At 30.7% G+C, this 23,316-nt stretch overlaps 2 protein-coding genes across 4 annotated transcripts; one reads left to right on the plus strand and one right to left on the minus strand.

Moving 5' to 3' along the window:
• Window positions 1–2,102: 2,102 nt before the first annotated feature.
• LOC106769012 (COBRA-like protein 7) lies at window positions 2,103–4,685 on the plus strand. Its single transcript, XM_014654449.2, has 2 exons — window positions 2,103–2,811; window positions 3,006–4,685. The coding sequence occupies exons 1-2, from the start codon at window positions 2,292–2,294 to the stop codon at window positions 4,418–4,420; spliced, it is 1,935 nt and encodes a 644-aa protein (XP_014509935.1). The 5' UTR covers window positions 2,103–2,291; the 3' UTR covers window positions 4,421–4,685.
• Window positions 4,686–6,667: 1,982 nt separating this feature from the next.
• Window positions 6,668–10,770, minus strand: LOC106768205 (two-component response regulator ARR2). Of its 3 annotated transcripts, none has more exons than XM_014653202.2 (7): window positions 10,330–10,770; window positions 9,866–10,018; window positions 9,398–9,778; window positions 8,724–8,800; window positions 7,436–8,617; window positions 7,224–7,329; window positions 6,668–7,135 (listed from the first exon to the last, which is right to left on the minus strand). In XM_014653202.2, the coding sequence occupies exons 1-6, from the start codon at window positions 10,583–10,585 to the stop codon at window positions 7,258–7,260; spliced, it is 2,121 nt and encodes a 706-aa protein (XP_014508688.1). In that variant the 5' UTR covers window positions 10,586–10,770; the 3' UTR covers window positions 6,668–7,135; window positions 7,224–7,257. The 3 variants fall into 3 exon arrangements, with proteins under 3 accessions (XP_014508688.1, XP_014508687.1, XP_014508686.1); XM_014653201.2 differs by having other exon boundaries at window positions 7,218–7,329; XM_014653200.2 differs by having other exon boundaries at window positions 6,668–7,329.
• Between the last annotated feature and the right edge of the window lie 12,546 nt (window positions 10,771–23,316).

Here is a 23,316-nt window from a genome sequence, read left to right on the forward strand (position 1 = left end):
TTGAAAAATGAATGTAAATTTATCTAATATTAAGTATTTGTCTTTGGACTTTTATGATTGTTTCAAATAGCATTAAATGCAAAAGCTTTGTAGATGAATGGAGTGGTAATAGCAAGAGATTTAATGTTTGAAATAGTTGTTTTGAGTGTATATCTTGAAAACATTGTAGTTTTTGGAATATAAGCATAAATGATTCATCATAGAGGTAAACGTAATCTATACACTAGAGAGTATTTATTTATTATAAATTGTGATTATAACAATTTATATGTTAAAAATTGTTAATTATTATAATTTTTAGTTATATAAAATAAATATTGATCTAAAATGCAGTGTTTTTTTTATATACTAAACTGTTATTATTTGTTTGGAATGAGTAAATTACCACATGTAATGTTTTTTTGTAGCTGATAATGACAGTCTTCTACCCAATCGTTGTTGATGTGGGTAATTCAAATTCTTGTTTGAAATTTACGTAAGGTTTTATTTATTTGAGCATAGATCTTAACATGCAAAGAAACTATAATGCACCACAGCATAATGGGTCAATGGCCCAAATTAGGGAATCATGTTCCTGGACCCAACTCATCATAACAAGATTTCTTTTTGCACCCACCTATTGTCTTTTTACACCTCATAAATATGAAAAATTCTTACTTTGTACTTAAAAGAATTTTTTTTCCAGAATTGTATAACAATTTTTAATTTTTGGATTCATAAACATTTTTTGTTATGAAAAACTGTTTTTGGTTGTACAAGTTATAAGTCATTGATTTTCAAATCGTGCAGTCTGGAGAAAGAAAAGCCCGTTCATAGTTTGGGCCCAATTTGGGCTCACCCAGGCCCAGCAACAAAATTATGGGCTTCCAAAGTATCACTTCGCTCGAGATTGTTTTCAAGCAAAAAAGTTGGGGTGTGAGTGTTACAGTAGTAAATTGACATTTAAAAAGAAAAACATAATATTTTTATCAGAAATAAATAAATAAATAAAAAGTGGTAATAGTAATATATATGATATAATCTTTATTTAAGTAATCCATTTAATTTGAAATAGTTATATTATCTTTCACTTCTATTAGACCTATAATTATTGGGAATATTAGTTGGAAAGTTTGTGGTTTGAAGAGAAAAAGAAAAAGTAGTAGAGATATTTAAAATAGAGTTAATAATAGGAAAAATATGAGATAGTGAGACAGACGTGACCGCAAGTCAAGCCGTTTGGGCCAAACACAACATAAATCCGCTGGAGTCAACACTTAAAAGCTCTCTTTACCAATTCAAATTAAAGCAAGTAATAGAGCTGTTAAACGGAACGTTTGAGCCTCAACATTTTATTATTATTTTTTTCTTTTTTCTACTAAAGTGAAACAGACACTTTTTCTTCTATGTGAAAAAAGAGAGAATCCGTTTGTATGATAAAATAATAAGATTTAAGTTAAAATATTAATTTTAAATTTATTTAATTTTATGAATTTAGTTTTAATATTTTTTTAAGTAAGATTTTAATTATTATTAATTTTTCCTTAATTTAGTTATTTTTGTTAATATCTTTTAAATAATATATGATATAAGTAAATAATATATGTCACATAGTGATTTTTTTATTTTTTTTATTTAATTAAAAAAATGTTCATGTAAGTAGTTTAATTTAATTTCTATATTCGTTATTTTAGTTTTAATTTAGTTTCAATTATTTTTAAACAGAATAATTTTTTTATTATTTAATTTAAAAAATGAAAACAAATATCATTGGTTTAAAATTTTAAAAAAATAAAATAATATAAATTATTTAATATTTTGTGATTTTTAGATTAAAAATCAAGTTTGTATGCTGTATTTTCTTCGTATTTTTTAAACTCCTTAACTGTATTTGTAATAGTAATTTTCTTATTTACATAATCATGTTTTTAGTTTAATTATTTTTTAAATACAAAAAATTAAAAAATTATTAAAAATTACGAACTAAAATTTAACGTACATTATTAATTGTAAAAGGCTGTGAGAATGGAAAGACACGCAACGCAATTGATGGCAAGTTTTCAAGCGGAACATGCTTTGTCCTTTGAATAAATTAACCAAACACGGCACAAACAAAGACATAAAAAACAAAATTAAAACCAAACACGTTCAAACGCCATTCACACTGATTACAGCTGCTTTAAGCGCGTTTCTTCCGGTAATCACTTTCTCTCATTAAAAAAAAAAGAAAAAAAAAGACCAAACAAAGCTACTTAATATCGATGCGTCGCGTTTCTCTCTCTTAGTTCAAATTTCGAATTCCAAAAACCAGAATGCTCCTCCCAATCCAGTGTTGCTACCTCAGCACCATCGCCGCGCTAACAATCTTCCTCTCCACCACGTCGTTTTCCGACGCCCAATCCTGTAACGGCATCCTCGTTTCTTATGCCTATACCGGCGGCTCGCGGTTGCCGCCGAATGTCTCCAACGCTGCGGAGCAGCCCTACCGGTTCGAGTCGACATTGACAGTACTCAACAACGGCCTCGATGAACTCAAGTCGTGGAAGGTCTTCGTGGGTTTTGACCACGACGAGTTGTTGGTCTCTGCGTCCAATGCGGTTCTCGCCGACGGCACAACCCTCCCGGCCGCCGTTGGAAACGGCACTGTTTTCGCTGGCTACCCCATGACCGATCTCAAGACTGCCGTCGCCACCGCCGGCGACTTGACCCAGATGCAGGTTCAGATCAACCTCGTCGGCACCGTGTTCGGGGTGGCGCCGCCCAGTGTTCCGATGCCGAAATCCATCAACCTCGCCAATGATGGATTCGTATGTCGTGCATCCACCACCCAAGGTAGCGTTATTCTCCTTGATCTATGACTGTAGCTTAGGTGCTTGTGAAAATGTTGTTTAGAAAAAAGGTTGAATTTTTAATTGCGGTGAAGTTAGGTTATTGGGTTAGTTTTGTTTGATCTGTGAAAGGATTGATCGGGTTTAGTGAAATGCTGTGATTAATGAATGGGATGGGGTTACTTTTTGGTTTTTCAGGGAAGAATGCTAGTAGTGTGTGCTGCACTAGAGATCCCAAGTTCAAAACTAACATCACCACGGATGAAGAGTTTCTGCCACGTCAGAATGGTGATCTTAGTATTATGTATGATGTGATAAGAACTTACGATTCTAATTACTGGGCTGAGGTTACTATTGCAAACCATAACCCACTTGGTAGGCTTGACAACTGGAGGTTGAGCTGGGACTGGATGAATGATGAGTTTATATATTCAATGAAAGGGGCTTATCCTTCTGTTGTTGATGCTTCTGAATGTCTGTTCGGTAAGCAAGGTACATTCTATAGGGATCTTGACTTTGCCACTGTTTTGAATTGTGAGAGAAGGCCAACCATAATTGATCTCCCTCCCACCAAGTTCAATGATTCTGACCTTGGGAAGATTCCCTTTTGCTGCCGGAATGGTACTATTTTGCCGCCCACCATGGACCCTAGCATGTCAGCCTCAAGATTCCAAATGCAGGTTTTCAAGATGCCACCGGCGCTTAACCGATCCCAACTTTCACCGCCGCAGAACTGGAAGATAAGTGGTACCCTAAACCCTGACTATAAATGCGGCCCTCCTGTAAGAGTGAGTCCCACGGAAAACCCCGATCCCTCCGGCTTACCGTCGAACAAAACTGTGATGGCCAGTTGGCAGGTTGTGTGCAACATTACGACAGCCAAGGGAACGTCAAGTAAATGCTGTGTATCATTTTCGGCCTATTACAATGATTCAGTTATTCCATGCAAAACATGTGCTTGTGGATGTCCCCAGAATAGAGAGAGAACATGTAGTACTACTGCCTCAGCTATGTTGCTTCCACCAGAGGCACTTCTTGTTCCTTATGAAAACAGAACCGCCAAGGCCATTGCTTGGGCAAGCCTGAAACATTTTCCAGTGCCAAACCCGATGCCCTGTAGTGATAACTGTGGTGTAAGCATCAACTGGCATTTGCTCACGGACTACAATAAAGGATGGAGTGCAAGGGTGACACTTTTTAACTGGGGTGAGACCAATTTTGCAGACTGGTTTGCTGCAGTTCAAATGGACAAAGCAGCTGCAGGTTTTGAGAAAATGTACTCTTTCAATGCAACTCTTGTAGATGGTGTAAACAACACAATTATTATGCAAGGTTTGCCAGGATTGAACTACCTTGTAGCAGAAGCTGACGGCGCTGACCCTCTGAGAGATCCTAGGGTGCCTGGTAAACAACAGTCAGTGATCTCTTTCACAAAGAAACTTACTCCTGGAATCAACACGGTTCGTGGAGATGGTTTTCCCACTAAAGTTCTTTTCAATGGAGAGGAATGCTCTCTTCCTTCCGTGCTTCCAACTAGTGGTGGTTCTTGGGATGGTTTTTCATTGGGAACTTCAGTGCTACTATCACTGTTGTCGTTCCTCTTGACGAGATGATAGTGGCTATGTTTGATTTAGACTTTGGCTTGCTCTGTCCCGAGACATGGATTTGATTCATATATATTGACCTTACCACAGAAACTCAGTGGACTTAGTCGTGCTGTTGTAACATTCACGCATGTGTCTGGTTTGGATGCTGTCACTCATTGTTCAATTCATATGTGATTCTTTCGAGCATGTTATAGTACAGAGGATTGTAGATTTGTGTTAGATGATAGAAATATATTCCTTTTTCTATTAAAAGTTTATTTTTTTCTCCTTTGATTGTTTCTTTATTTGCGTTCAATCTCAGTAATTTTTCCCTGTCGTGGTATGTTTCATTCTGATTTAAAAATCTACGCAGACCAACATAAGTAGTTAAAGTGTTTAAATTAATCTAAATTATAAGAGGCGGAAATAATTCTGAGATTAAACCAAACATGCCTTAAATTGGAAGCAAATTAGACTTTTCCATGGACCTCTATCTTGGTTGTCAGCTTTTATCGTCCAATATTATTATTTTTCTAATTTAGACCAAAAAAAAATATTGAAGCAACATTAATTAGATCTCTTGTTCTTTTAATCCAAGTTCTCATAACAAAGGTTAATATTGATGGATTTGTACTAGAGTTTTTTTATAGGCATCTATAGATATTATTATTTTTTGTCAATGTCTTTAATGATTTTTTTTTATTGACACTAACATTATTCTTTGTCAATGTTAGCCTTTTCTTTTTCTAATTTAGACCTGAAATACTTTCAACTGACATTAATTAGATTTTTTTTTATTAATGTCAAATGAAAAGGTTTTCTTAGTTGACATTGATTGAAAGATGACACAAAGACAAACTTGGTAAAAATAACTTTGGTTGATGTCAACTTAAATATTTGAATGATATCAATCGAGAAAAAAACTGTCAATATCAGTTAAAAAAATATTGACAAATGTTGACTGAAAAGTAATTATCAACTAAAATCGGATAAAAAAATATCTTCAATATTAATATTTTGAATTTTTATTATGATTTTTTTTTTCATTTGGTGATAATAAAATATTTTATTAAAAAAGTAAAATTCAATAAACTTACGTTATTTTATAAAAAAAAAATATTTGAAAATAAAAAACTTTCAAAAAAAATATTATTTCATATTTAATGAAGTTGAATGTCTTAAAAAAATAAAAATTGTAAACATAACGTATGACTCTTGCTAACTAATCCCCACCCTCTCACACATGATTAAAAAGTAAAAACAAACAAAAAAAAAGTGCAAAATAACATATATAACTTTAATTTAAAATAGATGCGAAATAATTAAAGATATTTTGTCTTAAACTCATAAGTCTACACAAAATTGTAACTCTGGTTTTCTTTCTAATTTGAAAGGAAACACTTTTTTTTTAAGTAGGACCGCATAAATGTTTCTTTCTTTCTTTAAGAGTTGGATATTTTCTTCTGAGAATTGTTCCTGAATTAATTTTAAATTATTTATTATTCAAAAATAACCCTTGATACTGTAAACTTAATTTAAATAGTTGAACATTATAATCTTGATCGACATGTTGTAATTATAGTTTAAAGTGGCTTAAGTGATAAGAAAGCGTAAACAATAAATACAGCTGTTTAAAAGCTCTTTACAGAGTTCTTTGCAGCATCAGCGGCTCAAGCATGTGAAACAAAAACTGGAAACGACAACTTGGTAGGAATAGATGAGAAAAAATCTAAGCAGTTTATAATGCTTTAGTTAAAACTTATGTACATTTGCATTGGTTTATTTGCTATGGATATGAATGTTTAATCGTCAAAAAAAGGATGCTTTTTGCTTACAACTAAATCTGAACTTGCATCAAGCGACTAAAGTCATGTAATTTTTTCTTTCTTTTAACTATATGTAGCTGAATACAATTTCTTTAATTTTTGAAGGGTGTGATTTTTATGTGTGCTCTTGATGACAAAAATTTCGGATTAATGTGGTTCTAAGTATCCTACATTATATTTGAACATTCATGTACATATGCATGGAAAAAACTTATGACTTGTTTTGTTTGATGATACTGATGTTTTTGGCTAAAGAGGTTTTGCATTGGTGGTCTATTATTACTGCATAGTTTTTCTATACCAAATTTGCATGCATAATGGCGTTGAGAGATTCTCTAACGTAGCATAGAGATTCTTATATAAGAGTGAAATATGCTTAGCAATGCATATTGCATAGCTATAGACCAGTAGCCATACAATATGACAGAAGTACCTAACCAGTTTCATGTACAAAGAATGCATGACATAATGAACATTAAAAGCACAGAAGTATCGCAGTACAGAAGCAGCCAGAAAAGAATGGCCAGACCAAACGTCTAGAGCAGCCAAAGGCAATATTTACATGCTTACTGAAGTCGTTACTTACTTTGAATGACATAAATTACAAAAGAAACAGAAGAAAAAAAAATTCATAATTTGTTATTTCAAGTTAGAAAAGATCCTACGACAACTTTGCAGATGTATCAAAACCTTGCTTCTGCAATTCTGTCCTACGCCAACATACCTTCAAGAACACCCTAAAATTAGAGAAGCTTGCTAGCAACTTTGCTATCAATAGCAGTCAAAATTGCACGTGCCTTGTGCATATATATATATGCAGTTGACGTTTGTAGCTGATTCATCTTAACCATCCAGACTAAGGCATTACAATACACTACTACTCCCAGAAGTCTGAATATTTGACACCAACCAAATCCTGTTTGTCGAACAATTTAGACTCAGTTCGAAAATTACTAACTGCAAGATGATAACGTGCTTGTGTAACATAAACTATTTACACTGACAACTGCAATCAGAAAGAACTGGCCAGGGTTTATTCTAGACAGGGATGTTGTCCAGAGAATAAGCATCAAATTCGAACTCACTCTCAGCTGGTCCCATGCCTTCTTGCTGCCAACATTAGAAACACATGAGAAAACCGATTTGCTCATAACGGAAAGTTACATGCAAGTACGTGTAAATATTCCAGGTCCAAAGAAAGGGATGAAGGGCAAACCTGCTTTAGAAGCGCACTCATCAGATCCTCCTGCCCATAATGGTCAGGGAAGAGATTAGTTTGGGAGCTTGCATCGGGAATTCTTTCAGACTTAACCCTTACTGAATTGTCAACAAGAAGCGGATGGAGGTGTTGAACAGCATTTTGGAGGTTATCTTGTTCCGAGCCTTCTCCCACGGAGAACATAGCTTTTCCCATTAAAGTAGCATCTCTGCTTTGGCCGGTCTGCTGGGTAGAAGAAAACCCTTGATGCACCAAAACTGATGGGGAGACATCAATGTTACCTTGTAAAGGATTTGCATGATGGGGGGCACTGTATGTCAGGCCTGGGTTTGTTATCTCCCAATCATGGGACTTGTGATGGTGCAGTTCATTAAAAATATCATAACTTGGGAATCCACCAGATGCCTTAATTCCAGATGTAACTTCCTCCTGAAATGAGCCTTTTGTTGTGATACTGGATATACCTGGAGTGCTTCCAAGAGGTAAACTATTGTTGACGGACACTTCAGAGCTTTGATTCATTGGAAAACTCAACAACGAAGAGTTTGGTGGAACAGGATTATACGCAGGTCCTCTGTTATTACCAGCAATGCCATTTCTTCCCAGAAAGCCATTAGAAATTCCATTTGATACATTAGGCTGCCCCAGAGATGATGGAAGCCTGGGAACACGAGGACCAGTATTTTCACTTAGCATCTGACCTCTAGGTTGGGATTGTGGCATCTGCATCAATAAGGGGTTGCCTTGTGGGGCAGAAGCATTGACTCTCATATTCAAGCTGGCAATGGATTGGGTAGACTGGTGCAAATTGGCAAGCTGCTTAGGCTCCATGTTGGTAGGGATTCCAAGCAATAAGTTCATTGGTTTACTACTGCTTAAATGTTGCTGTTGGCCTTCTCCAAATCTTACCCTTGGGTTTTCAAAACTAAAAAGGTTTCTTTGATCCATGATAGGCATTGGTACACCAGCTTTGGCAGTTGACCTACCAAGTCCTGCTGCTTGAAGAGTAGCCAGACTTTGAGCAGGAAGCTGGCCAGCAACTGCAAGAGTTTGAAGATCAATCCCGCTAATTGAAGAAATTGTCCCAAACGTTGCCTCTTGAGAGCCGAGAAAGGAGTTGTTCATATTATTCTGGTGTTGAGAAACTCCACTCAATCTTCGAAGATACAACCGGTATTTCTGCAACAGAAACAGGATGAAAAAAAAAGAAGGGATCTTTAATCAAGTAAGGATAAAATTTAACCCAAGTCCTTCCCAAATAACAGACAGTATAACAGTATGATACCTGCAGGTGGCTGGCAACATTTTCTCTAGTGAGCCCAGGAACATTCATCAATTCCAGAATTTTTTTAGGAACAGCCTCTGAATACAAATACCAGATGAGTCATACAAAATTAAATAACATCATAATTCTTACAAAAGGACGACTAAACATACAATAAAAAGATAAGATGACCAAATTAACACAGGATAAAGTAGGAGAGAAAAACTCACCATACATGATATTAGCAAACTAATAGAGGCTCCAATAAGAAAAGTGGAAAATAGTCAAGTAAAACACGTAGAAGAGGAACTCCGAAAAATATAAGAAAGACTATTAAAAATGGTTTTAGAGAAATGATTTGATTATTTATATACCTCATTGGCTATAAACCCAACCTGTGGGATAAGACTTGACTATAGATGCAATTATAAAGCCAAAATGGAGTCATAATGTATCTATTAACATTGCTGACCCGAATAATTTGAAAAGCATGCAAAACCTACTTGCAATGATCCAGGCAATGGGAGGATCGAAAAACTGGAGACCAAAGTGGTAAAAGTGTTGTTTTGGACAATATACAAACAAAAATCCCAACAACCATGCACCAAAAGTTCCGTTACATAGGTCTTCAGTGGAAATGCAACAAATATAGAAAAGCAAAAGCAACTTCAAAAACCCAGGCAAAAGATACATACTGTCAATTCCGAGCTGATCCACAGCAGCCACAAACTGTTGATGAAGCTCCACAGACCAAACAACTCGCGGTTTCTTTAACGTGGATGTGTCATCTCTATCCTCTGCCTCCTCCTCCTCGTCCCTTCTCTTCTTTGAGTTTCTCCAACTGCCTTCGTTAGCCGAGGAAGAGTAATCTGCTTCATCAGATGCCTTAGGTTGGCGATCTCCTTCTTCGGCACTGCCGGATTGCTCTGCGTCTTTCCACTCATTCTTCTTCTTCCGAACCACATGCTGCCATATGTTCTTCAAAGCCTCAATGCGAACAGGCTTAATCAGATAATCACAAGCACCATGAGTCACGCCCTTCATAACAACACTTTTACCATCATCCGCAGACATCACTGCAACCATCACACAAAAACAAGTAAATTTAAACACCAATGCACTCCACCAGAAACAGATCTAATCAGGTCAAACGAGGCACTCACTGATGACAGGAAGGTCCATCTCCAACCCAATGTGCTCCAGAAGTTTAAATCCGTCCATGTCAGGCATATGCACATCGCTTATAACAATGTCAAACCCATTTTTGTTCTCTCTAAGAAGTGAAAGCGCAGTCTCTGCTCTGTTGCATTTGGTAACTGAAACCACAACCAAAAAAATATCCTAAAATTTCGCATACATATCAACCAAACAAAAATTCCACAACAGAAACAAAATTACAAATCTGACATCGAACTGTTAGCAAAAGTCTGATTCAAAGGAAGAATCAACAAATCAAGAAACAAAAGCTAATCACCAAGTAGTTAATTAAGTTGGGGTTTCAATTTTTGTTCTGTTTCTCTTTAGTTGTTTTTTGAGAAGGTCAAGTAATAAGCAAGCGTTCGAATAGTAAATAGAGAAGAGAAACAGAAAACAGTAACAACCCGATGGAGTAGTAATAGAGTGGTACCTTCGTAGAGACATGTGCGAAGCATCTTCTCGAGAATCATGAGGCATGTGGGATCATCGTCGACCACCAGAACCCTGAGACCCGCCGGAAACTGGTCGGAGACAACGTCTCCAGATTTCATAACCCCTGTTGTAGTAACCGTTGACATGGATCCCTTTCCGTTGCCCAGATTCATGCTTCGGAGATCCAAACCGAACCTAACAGAACAGTAGCACCACCACAACAATAATAATAATAATAACAGCAACAACAACATACGAGAGACAACAGTGGCGTTCACATAGTTCGAATCGAGTTCGAGGTGAAAGTGAAGCGAAACTAATTGAGGAGCAGGTGCTGCTGAGTTCGCAATTGGACCAAAACGCAACGCAGGAATCGGAGTAGAAAGAAAGAGAAGACGAATTTTGGGTGAGAAATATATTTTTATTTCATAATAAATAAATAAATAAACAAAACACAATAACTATCGTTCTGCGCCTCAAGCTTATGTCCTCGCCTTGTCACTGTTACACGCTGAATTTCTCGGGTATTTAATTATTCTTTAATTATTCTCGGGTATTGATGACATTTGTTATTTTTTATTCAGTATTAAGCAAGACATCAATGTTATTTATTATGCCACTTAATAAATTTCTAGTAATAATAGTATGACGGTAATAGTTGTAGTTTTAATTTGTGATGTTACCTATTTATAATAATTATAATTTTATAATTATAATATAGTGAAAGTTGGGTGTGAGTGGCTCCTGAAAGAGTGGATCCAGCTCATTCATGGTAGCAACTAACCCCTCTTATTAAATCTACTCTTCCAAAACCTTTTACATTTTTACTGTGCCCACCATGTATGCTTATCTAATAATCTAATAATCATGTTCGATTATTTTTTTTTCTTATTAATTTCTAAATTAATGCTTAAAAACTCGTTTTCAATTACTAATTTTGTATTCATTAAGAAGTCTTCAAAAACTAAATTAAGAATTACCATTTGTAATTTTTTTTTTACTTAAATAGTATAGTATTGTTTTTTTTTTTCATTAAGGTCTTAACCACGTAATGTATTCATGTTTTATTACTTAACAATAGTAAATAAAAGGTTTTGAACTTCAAAATGATCCATACATTTGAAAGTATCCCCTGATGGAATAACTAATGTATAAATTAAAAAATAACTTTTAATTTTGAATTTAAAAAAAAAAATAGTTTAGTCCATGAAAAAGTGTGAGCATCAATTAACGGTAATAAATAATTATCCGTGAATTATTTATTTTTTACTGACACCAATGAAACATTGACTATGTTTCTGTTACATATATAACAGTACAATAATTACGGCACATTTTTCTTTTCTTTCACAGAAACAATTATTAACTAAAATGTTGTTAAAAATAATAATAATAATAATATTGGGATAAAAAATTTAACAATTTTGAAGTTAACCTGATTTTAAATTGTTTTATTTTTGAAATAATACATGTTATTTTCTAGTAATAAAAGGAATTATGGTGTTTAAATTGGTTATAAGAGAATTTTCAATGAATAAGAATGATGAAATGTTTTTATAGACATTCCTATGTATATTAATTGGTGGCAATGAGTAAAAAAAAAATTATTTAAGGAAAGTGATTATTTATAGGGAATTAAGTAAGAAAGATGTAATTGATATGGATTGGGTGGGAATATGTAAAATTAGAAAATGAGAATTAATTTTGTGATGGAATTAATCTTTATAGAATTTAGTAAAGGAAGCATTATCCATGGAGATGGTGGGTCTGTTATCATTTAAGCTTTATGGAAACAAATAAATAAAATAGTACAAAGTTTGATGTTGGTAGTTTGGGTCAATGTCCACGTACATGTAAACCAATGCCAAACTTGTGCAAGCCAGTTCATTGATTTGACTCCAAACAATTTCTCAACTTTCCTTTCATCTAAATCCAGTTTCTACGTATACTACACAAACAAATCAAGTAAAATTTATACTCGTTTACATATTATAAATATTATAAATTGATCGAAATGAAATTTCTAATAAATAAATGTTTTTGAATTTGATTAATGATTTTAAAGAATATGAAAATGTGTAACATAAGAAAGGGAGTGCAAAGTGGGTATTCCGTTGAAGAACTTTATGGTTCCGAAGCTCTACTTTTGAAGCCACTTCAACTCAATCCTTTCATTATTCATTCACTCAACAACTTCAATCTCTATCCCTTTTTCCTCTCTCTTTCGTTTGCGTTTTATCAGTGTGCACTCTGACTCACTCTTGCCCTTTTTTTTATCCAAAGATAATATTATATTATTATTCCTCCACCATTTCCCCCCTCTCGCCACGTGTTTCGCCAAGCCCCTTTCATAGGATAACCTCTTTCTTTTTCCATCTCTACCTACTACAAATTCATCTCCTCTACCACAATTTTCACAGGGAATGTTTCTAAAATTAAAATAAAAAAAAAAACTTTTTTTTATTTTTTTATTTTTATATTTTTATATTGCAAGAAAAGTAGTGCAAAAGGCAGCAGCATCTGAAAAACGTATATTCGGTTGGGGAACCTTTTCTTACTTACGATGAATAAATAAGTCGCGCAGAGAAGAAAAGCTTTTCACTGTGAAAAAGTTGAATTATTTAGAATAATAGCAGTTTACAAAACAAAACTGTAGACAATAAGTTCAAACTGTGACATTGATTCCCCAGTTTAACTCTTGCCTTTCACTTTGTCTTCTCCCAACACATTTAAATCTTTAAAGTTCATCATTCAATACTATTAATAATGCCTCTTTCCATCATTTTGCTTATTTCTTTATTTCTTGTTTCTTGCATTTAAGCTTTTTATGGGCTAGAGAATACCCAAAACAGCTGATATATGCTTTTAAGGAAAATCGAATATTTGTGTGCGTCACTCTTTCAGAGAGAGAAACTTCATGCGCGGAATTTAAATATTTATTATATATAATTCATAATATCTGGGTGTGCCTCTGGAGATGCTGAGTTAAGTTAAGCCACATGGCTATTCCTGGAAGTTGGAGAAAAGTGTGACTAACTTTTCTCTGTCTTTCTTCACATACCATTCTAATAATTCACTCTCTCTTTCTCTCTGTTTTTCTTTTTCTTTTTCTTTCTCTTCTCTCCTCTCTGCATTTCAATCATCACTCCCATTCTCATCCTATAATTTATTTATTTATTTTCTTAAAATCTCCATTCTTTCAATGCCACCATCCACCATCTCTTCCTTTAATCATTCATATCTATTACAGCTTCGAATGCAATTTTCTTATCATTTATTATACTTTCTCAAAATAAATCAAATATTCAATAATAATCGATTCTTTTCACCATCATTATGGCTGTTGCAAAACAATTATTATTTTTTATTTCGTTTCACTCATAATCACTGAAAATTATATTTTTTTTAAATTACTTCTGTTGCTTGCAAAATCGATGTAAATTAGTCAAAGTCAAGTAATATTATGTTGTAAACTATACTTAGTTTGAATAACATGGCACCGATTATTATCGTCACATAATCATATGTCTAAGTTAACCTTCTTCGTTAAAATGTCCTTAAATAATAATCAAGCAAAACATTATGCAAATCTTCTATAACAATTCTTTTTCATTTGATCCTAATTTAGTCAAACAAAGTTAACAGAGATGTGGTTAAAATTAGAAAAATAAACACGTGTGAAATTTTAATTAGATCACATTATCATTATTAACCCTTTAATAAATTTATAAATTAAATTTATAAATCTCTGGTTCATGCATGGTGGTACTTATCATGTATGCATGACCCACAATTTGTCCGCCAGATGCCTAAATATTAAGGAAGCATCAGTCAAAGTAAATTAATGACACTTTTTAAATCGTGGATAAAATAAAAACTCATTAACCTATGATAAGTAGTGAATTTTATTTAAATTTAACTTATAATAAATAAAAAACATCACCTGCGGCTTTTTGTTCTAAAAAAATTTGACTAACTTCCTGATATTGATTAATACTCCCATAAAATTCACCAAATCTGCACTGAATAAAAAAGTAATCTACATAAGAAAGCTCAATTTTCTAATTATCACTTTTTAGCATAATAATACTAAATAAATAAAAAATAAACGTTGATAATAAATAAAATAGAATAACGGTGTAAAAAATCATGTTCGAACGGGACAAGAACTGGTGATGTAAGAGGAAGAAGACAAAAGTCCATGTAAAAAATCTGAACCTTTCATTTAAAATTGAATTGATCAAACGGTCTCAAAGAAAATCCCATGGTGGGAGACATGTACTACTCTACCACCCTAACCTCCATCAAGAAACAAATCATTAATGAAAGATAAAGTTTTGACTATAGAAGCATAGATGCTACTTTTTTTATTGTGTAATTTAGTTATTAAATATTTTGATGCATTCTTAATGATAAAAAAAACATTTAATAAATAAAAGTAATAATTATCTAAAAATGATAGTGACTTCTAAAAATAAGTAATGAATAATTATGTTGGTTTCCAATTCTCATGATTGAAAAACATGCTTTAGAGAAATACACAGTTACTCCTGCATTGTATTAAAATTTTAAAATATGTATAAGAAAATTAGGATTAATGATATGCTGAGAGACTTTTTAAAATAAATGTAAGGATAATTTTGAACTTATATTTTCAACTATTCTAACACATTAAAGTTTATCAATTATTAATGATGATTTTTGACCAATAATAATAATTTTTGAAAAGTCGAAATAATATACTAAAAACTTATATATTTAATTATTATTATTAATTTAACAAAAAGAATATATAATTTAATATAATTATATATATATAAAAGATTATCTTTTATTTTTTAAATAGAATTGAGTATATAATAGTTCTATTTTAACGTTGACTCCATTATAAATAAGATTTTCTATAACTTTTTTATGTATTACATATTAATGTGATTTTTCTAACTTGACATTAGTTGAATCTTACGAAAAGACTCCTTCCATTTTATTGATACGATGTTTTAGAAAGAAGTGAAGCTTAATTTGTATTATTTATATGTAACTTATCCTATCACTTTTAAAAAATTATATATTATTTTATTCAATATACTTATTTGAAAAAATTTAAGACTAAAAAATAAATTATTAGAATTTAGTTAAACATTGATAGATATATTTATTAATTTTTTTTATGTTTATAAAAATTTACTATACAAAATAGTCAAAAGATAAAAAGATAATATTTCATTATCAAGTAAAATAAAAGAAATATATTTTTTCTTTAAAAATAAAATAGTTTAGATAAATAAAAAATAATAATAAATTTGCATTTATTTCAAATACCAAAAAGAATATGAGAGAGAATGGGAGACAAACACAAGAAATAACTTAAGAGGCAAGAAGAGAAAAAATACAAAAATATTTTAGTAATCTTTTTATTCTTTATCATATTTAATTTTATACTTTAATAAGTTATCACATAAATTTTTATTAAAATAAAAAAATGAAAACAAAACACAAAAACCATACCAGATTTTTAATAACAAATTACACTCCACAAAAATAAATAAATTATACTTATTGTAATAAAAAAATATAAATAAATATATAAAAGGGAATGATTAAACTATTTATACTATAATAGAAGTTAAATTATGTAACTTATCATAATAATTACTTCCCTCACAGAATCCTAAACTTTTACATTTAAATCATTTGATAACTTTAAATAAAAAAGAAAGTCAGCTAATGGAATTGCTGGATTGTTGAACCTATCTATAGATATGTATAAAGTAAATTCATATAAGTTGAACATTTTTGTATTTACTTAATTTACTCGTGAATCTTTATTTTAATTTTAAAAGACATATTATTTGTAAACTGAAGTAAAAGAAGAATCTGTCAATCAGATTTATAGTTAAATGATTTAGCAAGATGATTAAAATTATTTTCAAATTACAAACTAATTTTATTGATTAAATTAATAATTAGAAATATAAAATTCATATTCAATCAACGCTACATATAAAATATATTCAGTATCATGAACATCAACAGTAGCCATACAGTGAATTTAAAAAAAATCCTTAACACGACAAAAAGACATAAGTTATTAATGTATTTTTTTTTTTCTGAAAAGCATTTGTACGTTATCAATTTTTGATTTGACATACTCCTAAAAATGTCTATTATTTAATTGTGTATTTATTGTTAACTTGTTATCTTTATTTCTATTTATATTATAAATTATTTTTAATGCTATTTATATAAATTTATATAGTAGCTAAAATTGACTCCGTTACTCCATTTATATTGATAACTACAAGAAAATAATGAGAGTAGGTTCAATTAAACAAAAGAGCAAGTTTTAGATTTTTATTTTAATTTATTTATTAAAACAATATTATTATTTATACATATTTAAAATAATAATAATGAAGAAAATATTTATCGAACAATTTAAATGAAAAATAATAAGAAAAAGGATAAAAGGAGGTGGCGTGTTGAGAAGGTGTGGGGCCATGGAAAAGAGGGCAAGATGTTGCAGAGTGAGTGGACCAACGCGGAAGAGTGGGACCCACGGCAACTCATCTGTCATCATCGCTGAAAACAGAAAGCGGCCCCACTCCCACGTACGTGCGCGTCTCCTACACGTCCTTTTCTTATTTTTTACCTTCTTCTACCTTCTCTAATTAATGTTTCAGGACACATCATACACATCATATTTTTTAATTAAAAAAATACCTCTTTTTCAAACAATTTTTTAAATATACTATATTAATTTCTTTACATACTATTTATTTTCTTAATATCTTTATTTAAAGTTCGACTAAATAAATTATAAAATTATTAATTTCTTAATTTTACGGATTTTTTTTAGATTTTAAAAATATTAACATTTTTATACAAAATATCATTGGATATTTCTTTATTTATAATTAAAATGTTAATATTTTTCTCTATAAAATAACTGTTTCTTTGTTTTTCTTAATAAAGTGTTATTTTCTCCATTAAATAGAAGTATGTGGAATAAGATATTTAAAGTTTCTTAAATACTTTTTTATTTTATCCACCTATGTTTAATAGTTTTAATTTTTTTTAACGTTAGATGTAATTTTTATCACTCTATTACCATTAGTTTAATAGAAGAAATGATACTGAATCTTTTAAGATAATATTATCTATTTGAAACACTATCGATTGAATGATTAGTCGAAATAATAAATCATTTGCATCAAAATTTACATCGGTCAATGTCATATTTATTGTTTTAATTACTAAAATGTTATCGCTTTAAAATTTACAATGTTTATTAACAAATCAATATCATATCCCAATATAAATGATAATTTTGTGTTAATACATTAATGTTGAAGAATTATTTATACAAGACATTTGGATACTTAAATTAATAGATATTTGAGTAAATGATTATTAAATATTATAATAGAATACTTATTCAAATCCTATATTTATATTAGACTTTTTCTTATTACCAATATAATTGTAGTCTAATAATATCTTAATTGTTATTATTTAGTTGAATTATGGTAAACTACTTTTAAGTTGATTAATTTTGTCAATTAGATATTAATCAACCATCTTAGGTATGACTAAGTATTTTTGTCGATTGACCTTACGTTGTTTGACGAATGATTTATATTATACATTAAATAATCATTTAAAAACATCAACACACTTATCTAAAGAAATATTTGCCAAAATTTTATCTTTTATCAACAATATTATCGCATTATCAAAATCATTTCAGTTGAAAAAAATAGATAAAATTGCAGAAGTTATTTTTGTTGACTTTCTCTTAATTATTGTTTTTCATGCTCCTTTTGTTATCTTTATATAATGCTCGACTCGAATTCTTGAAATTTTAATTATTTACTAATTTTAGAGGTATCATGAATGAACTAACAGTGTAACTAAATATTATTTTTAATATGTTTTTATAATTACTCTCAATCAATATAATTATAACAAATTTTAATTAAAATAATCTTTTACACACAAAAAAACATGTTAGGACATAAAAAATTACTGTGTGTGAGTTTGCTAATTTACATAAGGGGATTTTTCAGTCGGTACAGTTTAGTAAAGTGTACTAAGTTTTAGGTTACAAAAATGTCCTTGTTAAAAAAAGAAAACCAGGGTATTTTAATAATTTTAAAATTTAATTTAAAATAAAAAATATAAAAGGTAGTTATTAAAAATTCTGATTGGTCGAAGTTATTAGCTTTTATTTTATTTTTAATTTTAAAAAACAAATACCTTTTATTTTATTTTTTATTTTAAAAAACATTTAAACCAATCAGGATTTTTAATAACTACCTTTTTTTTTATTTTAAATTATATTTTAAAATTATTAAAATACCATTGAATTTAAAGTTGGTTTAGACATTTTTGTAACCTAAAATTTAATATACTTTGCTAAAATATACCAACTGAAAAACTTCCTTACGTAAATTAATAAACCTCCCATATATATATATATATTTAAATATTCAAAATTTAATTTTTGTTTGAAAATGTTTTAAAATATCTATGAGAATGCAGTAGATTGAAAATATTTCCATAAACAAGATAATTGACTAGGTTAAATTATAAGTAAACATTATATATTCTAGTTATCCATTATTATTTTTTAGTAGTTGTTATTTTTAGTTGTGAATTTGAATAAAAGATTTATTGATAGATGTGTTTAGTTATATTATATTAATGAAAATTGGTATATTATTTTATAATATTATATCAAAGTTTTCTTTATACATATTTTATAAAAAAATAGTTTTATTATGAAAGTTAGTTGAAAATATAAAAAAATATATTTCCTAAATAATATTATTTATTGCAAATATCATTTGTCTTAATTGAATTTTTAATTTTTAAAAATTGATGCAATGCGGTTATTGTTAAATTGGTTAAACAATATTAAACAAATAATGATGTAACGCGTGGTTCTGGACTTTTTAAATGATTTGGCTCAATGAACATGTTAGTGTTGTGAAATATGGTTTTTTTAAATAAAAATTGGTAAAAACATACTTTATCTTTCTCATGAGTCAACACTAAATCTTTGCAAAATCATCGTTGGCTCGCTGAATCTTCTCGTGTGTCTTGTGAGTTTCAAACATGACCAAACAAATGGAAAATTCCAATTTATGTGAAAAACCATAAAATTGGAAATCAATTTTTTTTCTGTTTTTGTTTTGCAATGGTGGAGAAAACCAACTCAGGTGAATTGCTTCTTCTCTCACGATGGCGTGGAGAACCTTGTGGCTCATTACCGTAGGAGGCGCGCATGCTTACGTTGGTTCGCTTCCTTGTTGCAATGATCGGCCGCTGTCATGCGAGTTGATATAATAATTATTTTTGGTTTTCACGATTTGAGGCTTGTGGAGCTGTGAGTGATGAGGTTGTTGTTGGTGAGTAGATCTGGTCTGATGGTGGATTTTAGCTTTGTTTTTCAGATCTTCGTGGTGGTTTGTTGTCAGCGAGAGTGAGGTTGATAGAGATGAGGTTTTGCAGTGGATCTTCGAATCAAGCCTTGCAGTAGTGTAACGGAACGACTTTTGATTTCTTGTTCTTGTAGGGTTCTCGTGACTTTGTGGTTATAAGAAGTAATACTTTCTTACTAAAGTAAAGGTTCTAGGGTTAATTTCTTTTTGGCTAGAACAAACATAAAATAATAAAACATAATCTAAAAGATTATAACATCGTAGCGGTCATACGTTAATACTGTTATATGTCATCTAAAGGTATTAAAACTAGTTCAAAACACTTATTGTATGTATATTTCAGGCATCACACAGTTGAAAACGAATACGCTGTAGAACTTGAACCAGTATTTTCTTTTAAAGAAAAATCCAATGTAATATATTTCTATTAATTACCATTAACTTGGTGATGTGGTTTCTCCTTTCATAAAAATTCCTAATTTGTTAATTAAGAAGGGGAAAAAAATGAAAATGAAGAAGTCAACCTAAAGCACATGACCAAAATCATGGAAAAGAAAAGAAAATATTGATGGAAAGGATTGTTAATGTTATTATTAGATGCAACGACCACGTTTTGGATGTGTCCCTAAATCTTAATAAAGAAATAGAACGTAAGTAGGACAAAGCGAGTTGAGGTTGGTGACGTGTGTTACAGCTTACAAAAGAGGAAAACAGCATTTCATTGCACATTCGTACGTTACTACACAAAAATTGAGAGACTTTGATTTTATGAGTGTACAGTCTTATGCCAAAACGTTTACGTCTACGACAAGTTCCTTTCGTAACTTCACAACGTGCGGGTTGGCATCCAGATACAGACTATAATATTGTTTTTTTCTCTTTCTTTCAAACTCACTCTACTGTTCTTAAACTAATTAATAATCAATCACCTTTAAATACAAGTCTAATTCTACTTATTAATAGTAAAATTTAAAGTTCTCTTTTATTGAAAAAGAAATTATATAAAAAATTGTCCATGCTGAAATTGTTTTTCCAAAATAGATTTTGACATTTTACTCGACATTAAATGTTAATTATGGGTTTTTATACGGGTTATTATGTAACAGGTATAAAAAGTGAAAAATTCCTATATCTATGTTTCTATATATAAAAATGAAATAGAAAACATTTTTTAATCGGTATAAAAGGATTTTGTCGCAATAGTATAACACAATCACTTATGCATGAATTTCTTCCAACAGTGTGGTAGTAATAATGGTGTTACATGTTGACATTTTTATATAAATCGAAATACATTTTGATTACACACATCCACACAAATGTGTTGACCACCAATTTGATGTTTCTAATATGTGAAGTGTTTACTATTAAGGATATGATTATTGATTCAAATACGATCCCATTCAAGAAAAAATACGATCTTTTCTAAATTTAAATTTTCAAGAGACACAAAAATAAATAAAAAAAGAATACAAGTAAGATAAAGATGACGACGCTACAATTTAGTGATAAAGATGTTAATCTTTAATAAGAATCAAAGTTCTAGTCTAAGAACCAAGAAAATCTTTTCTAAAAATGAAAGTGCATATAATATGATTCAAAAGTATTTACATAGGTATTTGATGCCCCTGTATACATGTATAAATGTTTAAGAGACCCGCATAACCCTAAAAGTAAACCTAAAGATATTGTGCCTAAAAATAACTTGAATTCTTAAAAAAAAAACATAAACAAGTTGTTTGTAATTAAAAAAAAAATTACAAATATTTTTAATTTTCTAAACTATTATATAATTATACTCCAAACCATGGTCTTGATATCACTTGAATTCCAATATTTATGTCAAGAAGATTTGTTTTTCATTGTTATCTTTTATCTATTCTTTCCTTTAATAATAATATACAAGTGTAATTTGTATTATATAGTATAAAAAAGTGTGATATAAGAAATTGAAAATATATTTAACTCTAAAATAAAAATATAAAGAAAAGTATTGGAAAATATAATATGGTGAAAATAATAAGAATTAAGCATTGTAGGGGGTGAGAAATGGTGAGTAAAACTCTTATTTTAATGGCCATGTTGATATGATAGAAGATCATTGGGAATATATATATATATATATATATAAGAAAAAGAGAGAGAAAGAAGAAGAAAATGAGTATATAGGAGGTGGGGGAACAGAGGCTTTGGCATATATTCATATTGGTGATGAATTTAGAATTACAAGTAGAGCACATGTGTTTGATAATAATGCATGAGAGAGCATTATTCTTGAAGTTGCTTAGGTTCTTTTTCATGTGACATTATCTGCAAGTACACATTCATATAATTAACTCCCTCTGCATGAAGCAATTAGGAATGCATACTCAACAACCTACCTAGCCTACTATTGCCTACTATTGCACTGCATTCAGGAAATGTTTCATTCACAAGACAGTTTTTTTTTTATCATAGCCTCATCATTTCTGTGGTCTCAACAACACTAGTACAACTTTTACCTTCTTGTAGGCCACAAACACCTTAAATCAATACATATTCATTTCAGAAGAATTCCAGAACAAAAAGATTCTTGCTGCATAAATTACACTCAAAGTTTCTTCTACTTAAAAAAAAGCATGACTCTTTCCAATATGCATTATTTGAACATGAGCTTTGTATTAACTCAGCTAAAATATGCATAGAATCCACCGACAAACATATATGTTGATGGAAAGACAGGGTGACTTTTGTAGGTTTGCCAGTAAACATCATCTTGAAGCTATATAAAGTAAATTCTTATTCATCATCAGCAATTTTGCTGTTCACTGGATCTAAACTGAACCAAAAATAAGGCTTCTTTTTTTTGTCCATAGGAATGAGGGGTATAGATGAAGCCATGAAGCGGAAAAGTTGTCACTGTGGGCAACACCACAGAGCTGTGCAAGGTTGAGTCAGCGCAGCATCTTGTTTGCGCCTTTCTTTCAAACATGTTCAATGCACAAGCAAATCCACCTGACATATCATATATTGTAGTTGCATATATTCTACCCAACATATAAATATTGAATTTTTTATGTGCCCTTTTGAAAAAAAGAAGAAAAGAATCTTAAAAATGAAAAAAATATAATGTTGGTAAAGAAAATAGAGAGAGTCCTTTTCTCCATGATAGGTTTATTTGTGTGTGTTTGGTGATCATGTGATGGAACAATATGATTGCTAAAAGTCAAAAACCAAGTTACAATTAAAGCCAAAATAATTGGACGATGTGTGAAGGTTACGTACTATGATTACACATTTATTTTTGTTACATATGTAGCAATGAATGAATGAAGTACTCTTTTTTACTTCTTCATCTTACCACATTTTATCTCATTCACTTGGGTCCCTTAACAAAGACCATTCCATCTCCTTTTCTTTACCATCACTCTGCCCTTCATTACTCAAATATTATGCAGACAGTGACCCATCGCCAAAATTCAAATAAACATATCCAAAAAATAATACCCTTTTTCCTAGTAGTTCACCTCATTCAATAAACATATCCAAAATAATACCCT

The sequence above is a fragment of the Vigna radiata genome, chromosome 7, assembly GCF_000741045.1.
Source record: "Vigna radiata var. radiata cultivar VC1973A chromosome 7, Vradiata_ver6, whole genome shotgun sequence".
Taxonomy (NCBI): domain Eukaryota; kingdom Viridiplantae; phylum Streptophyta; class Magnoliopsida; order Fabales; family Fabaceae; genus Vigna; species Vigna radiata.

Coding starts and splice junctions, on each gene's coding strand:
- LOC106769012 (XM_014654449.2), top strand. CDS start 2,292: ATGCTCCTCCCAATCCAGTGTTGCTACCTCAGCACCATCGCCGCGCTA. Junction 2,812..3,005: donor TCGTGCATCCACCACCCAAG/GTAGCGTTATTC, acceptor TTGGTTTTTCAG/GGAAGAATGCTAGTAGTGTG.
- LOC106768205 (XM_014653202.2), bottom strand. CDS start 10,585: ATGTTGTTGTTGCTGTTATTATTATTATTATTGTTGTGGTGGTGCTAC. Junction 9,779..9,865: donor GATGGACCTTCCTGTCATCA/GTGAGTGCCTCG, acceptor TGATGGTTGCAG/TGATGTCTGCGGATGATGGT. Junction 7,330..7,435: donor TGAGTGCGCTTCTAAAGCAG/GTTTGCCCTTCA, acceptor TAATGTTGGCAG/CAAGAAGGCATGGGACCAGC.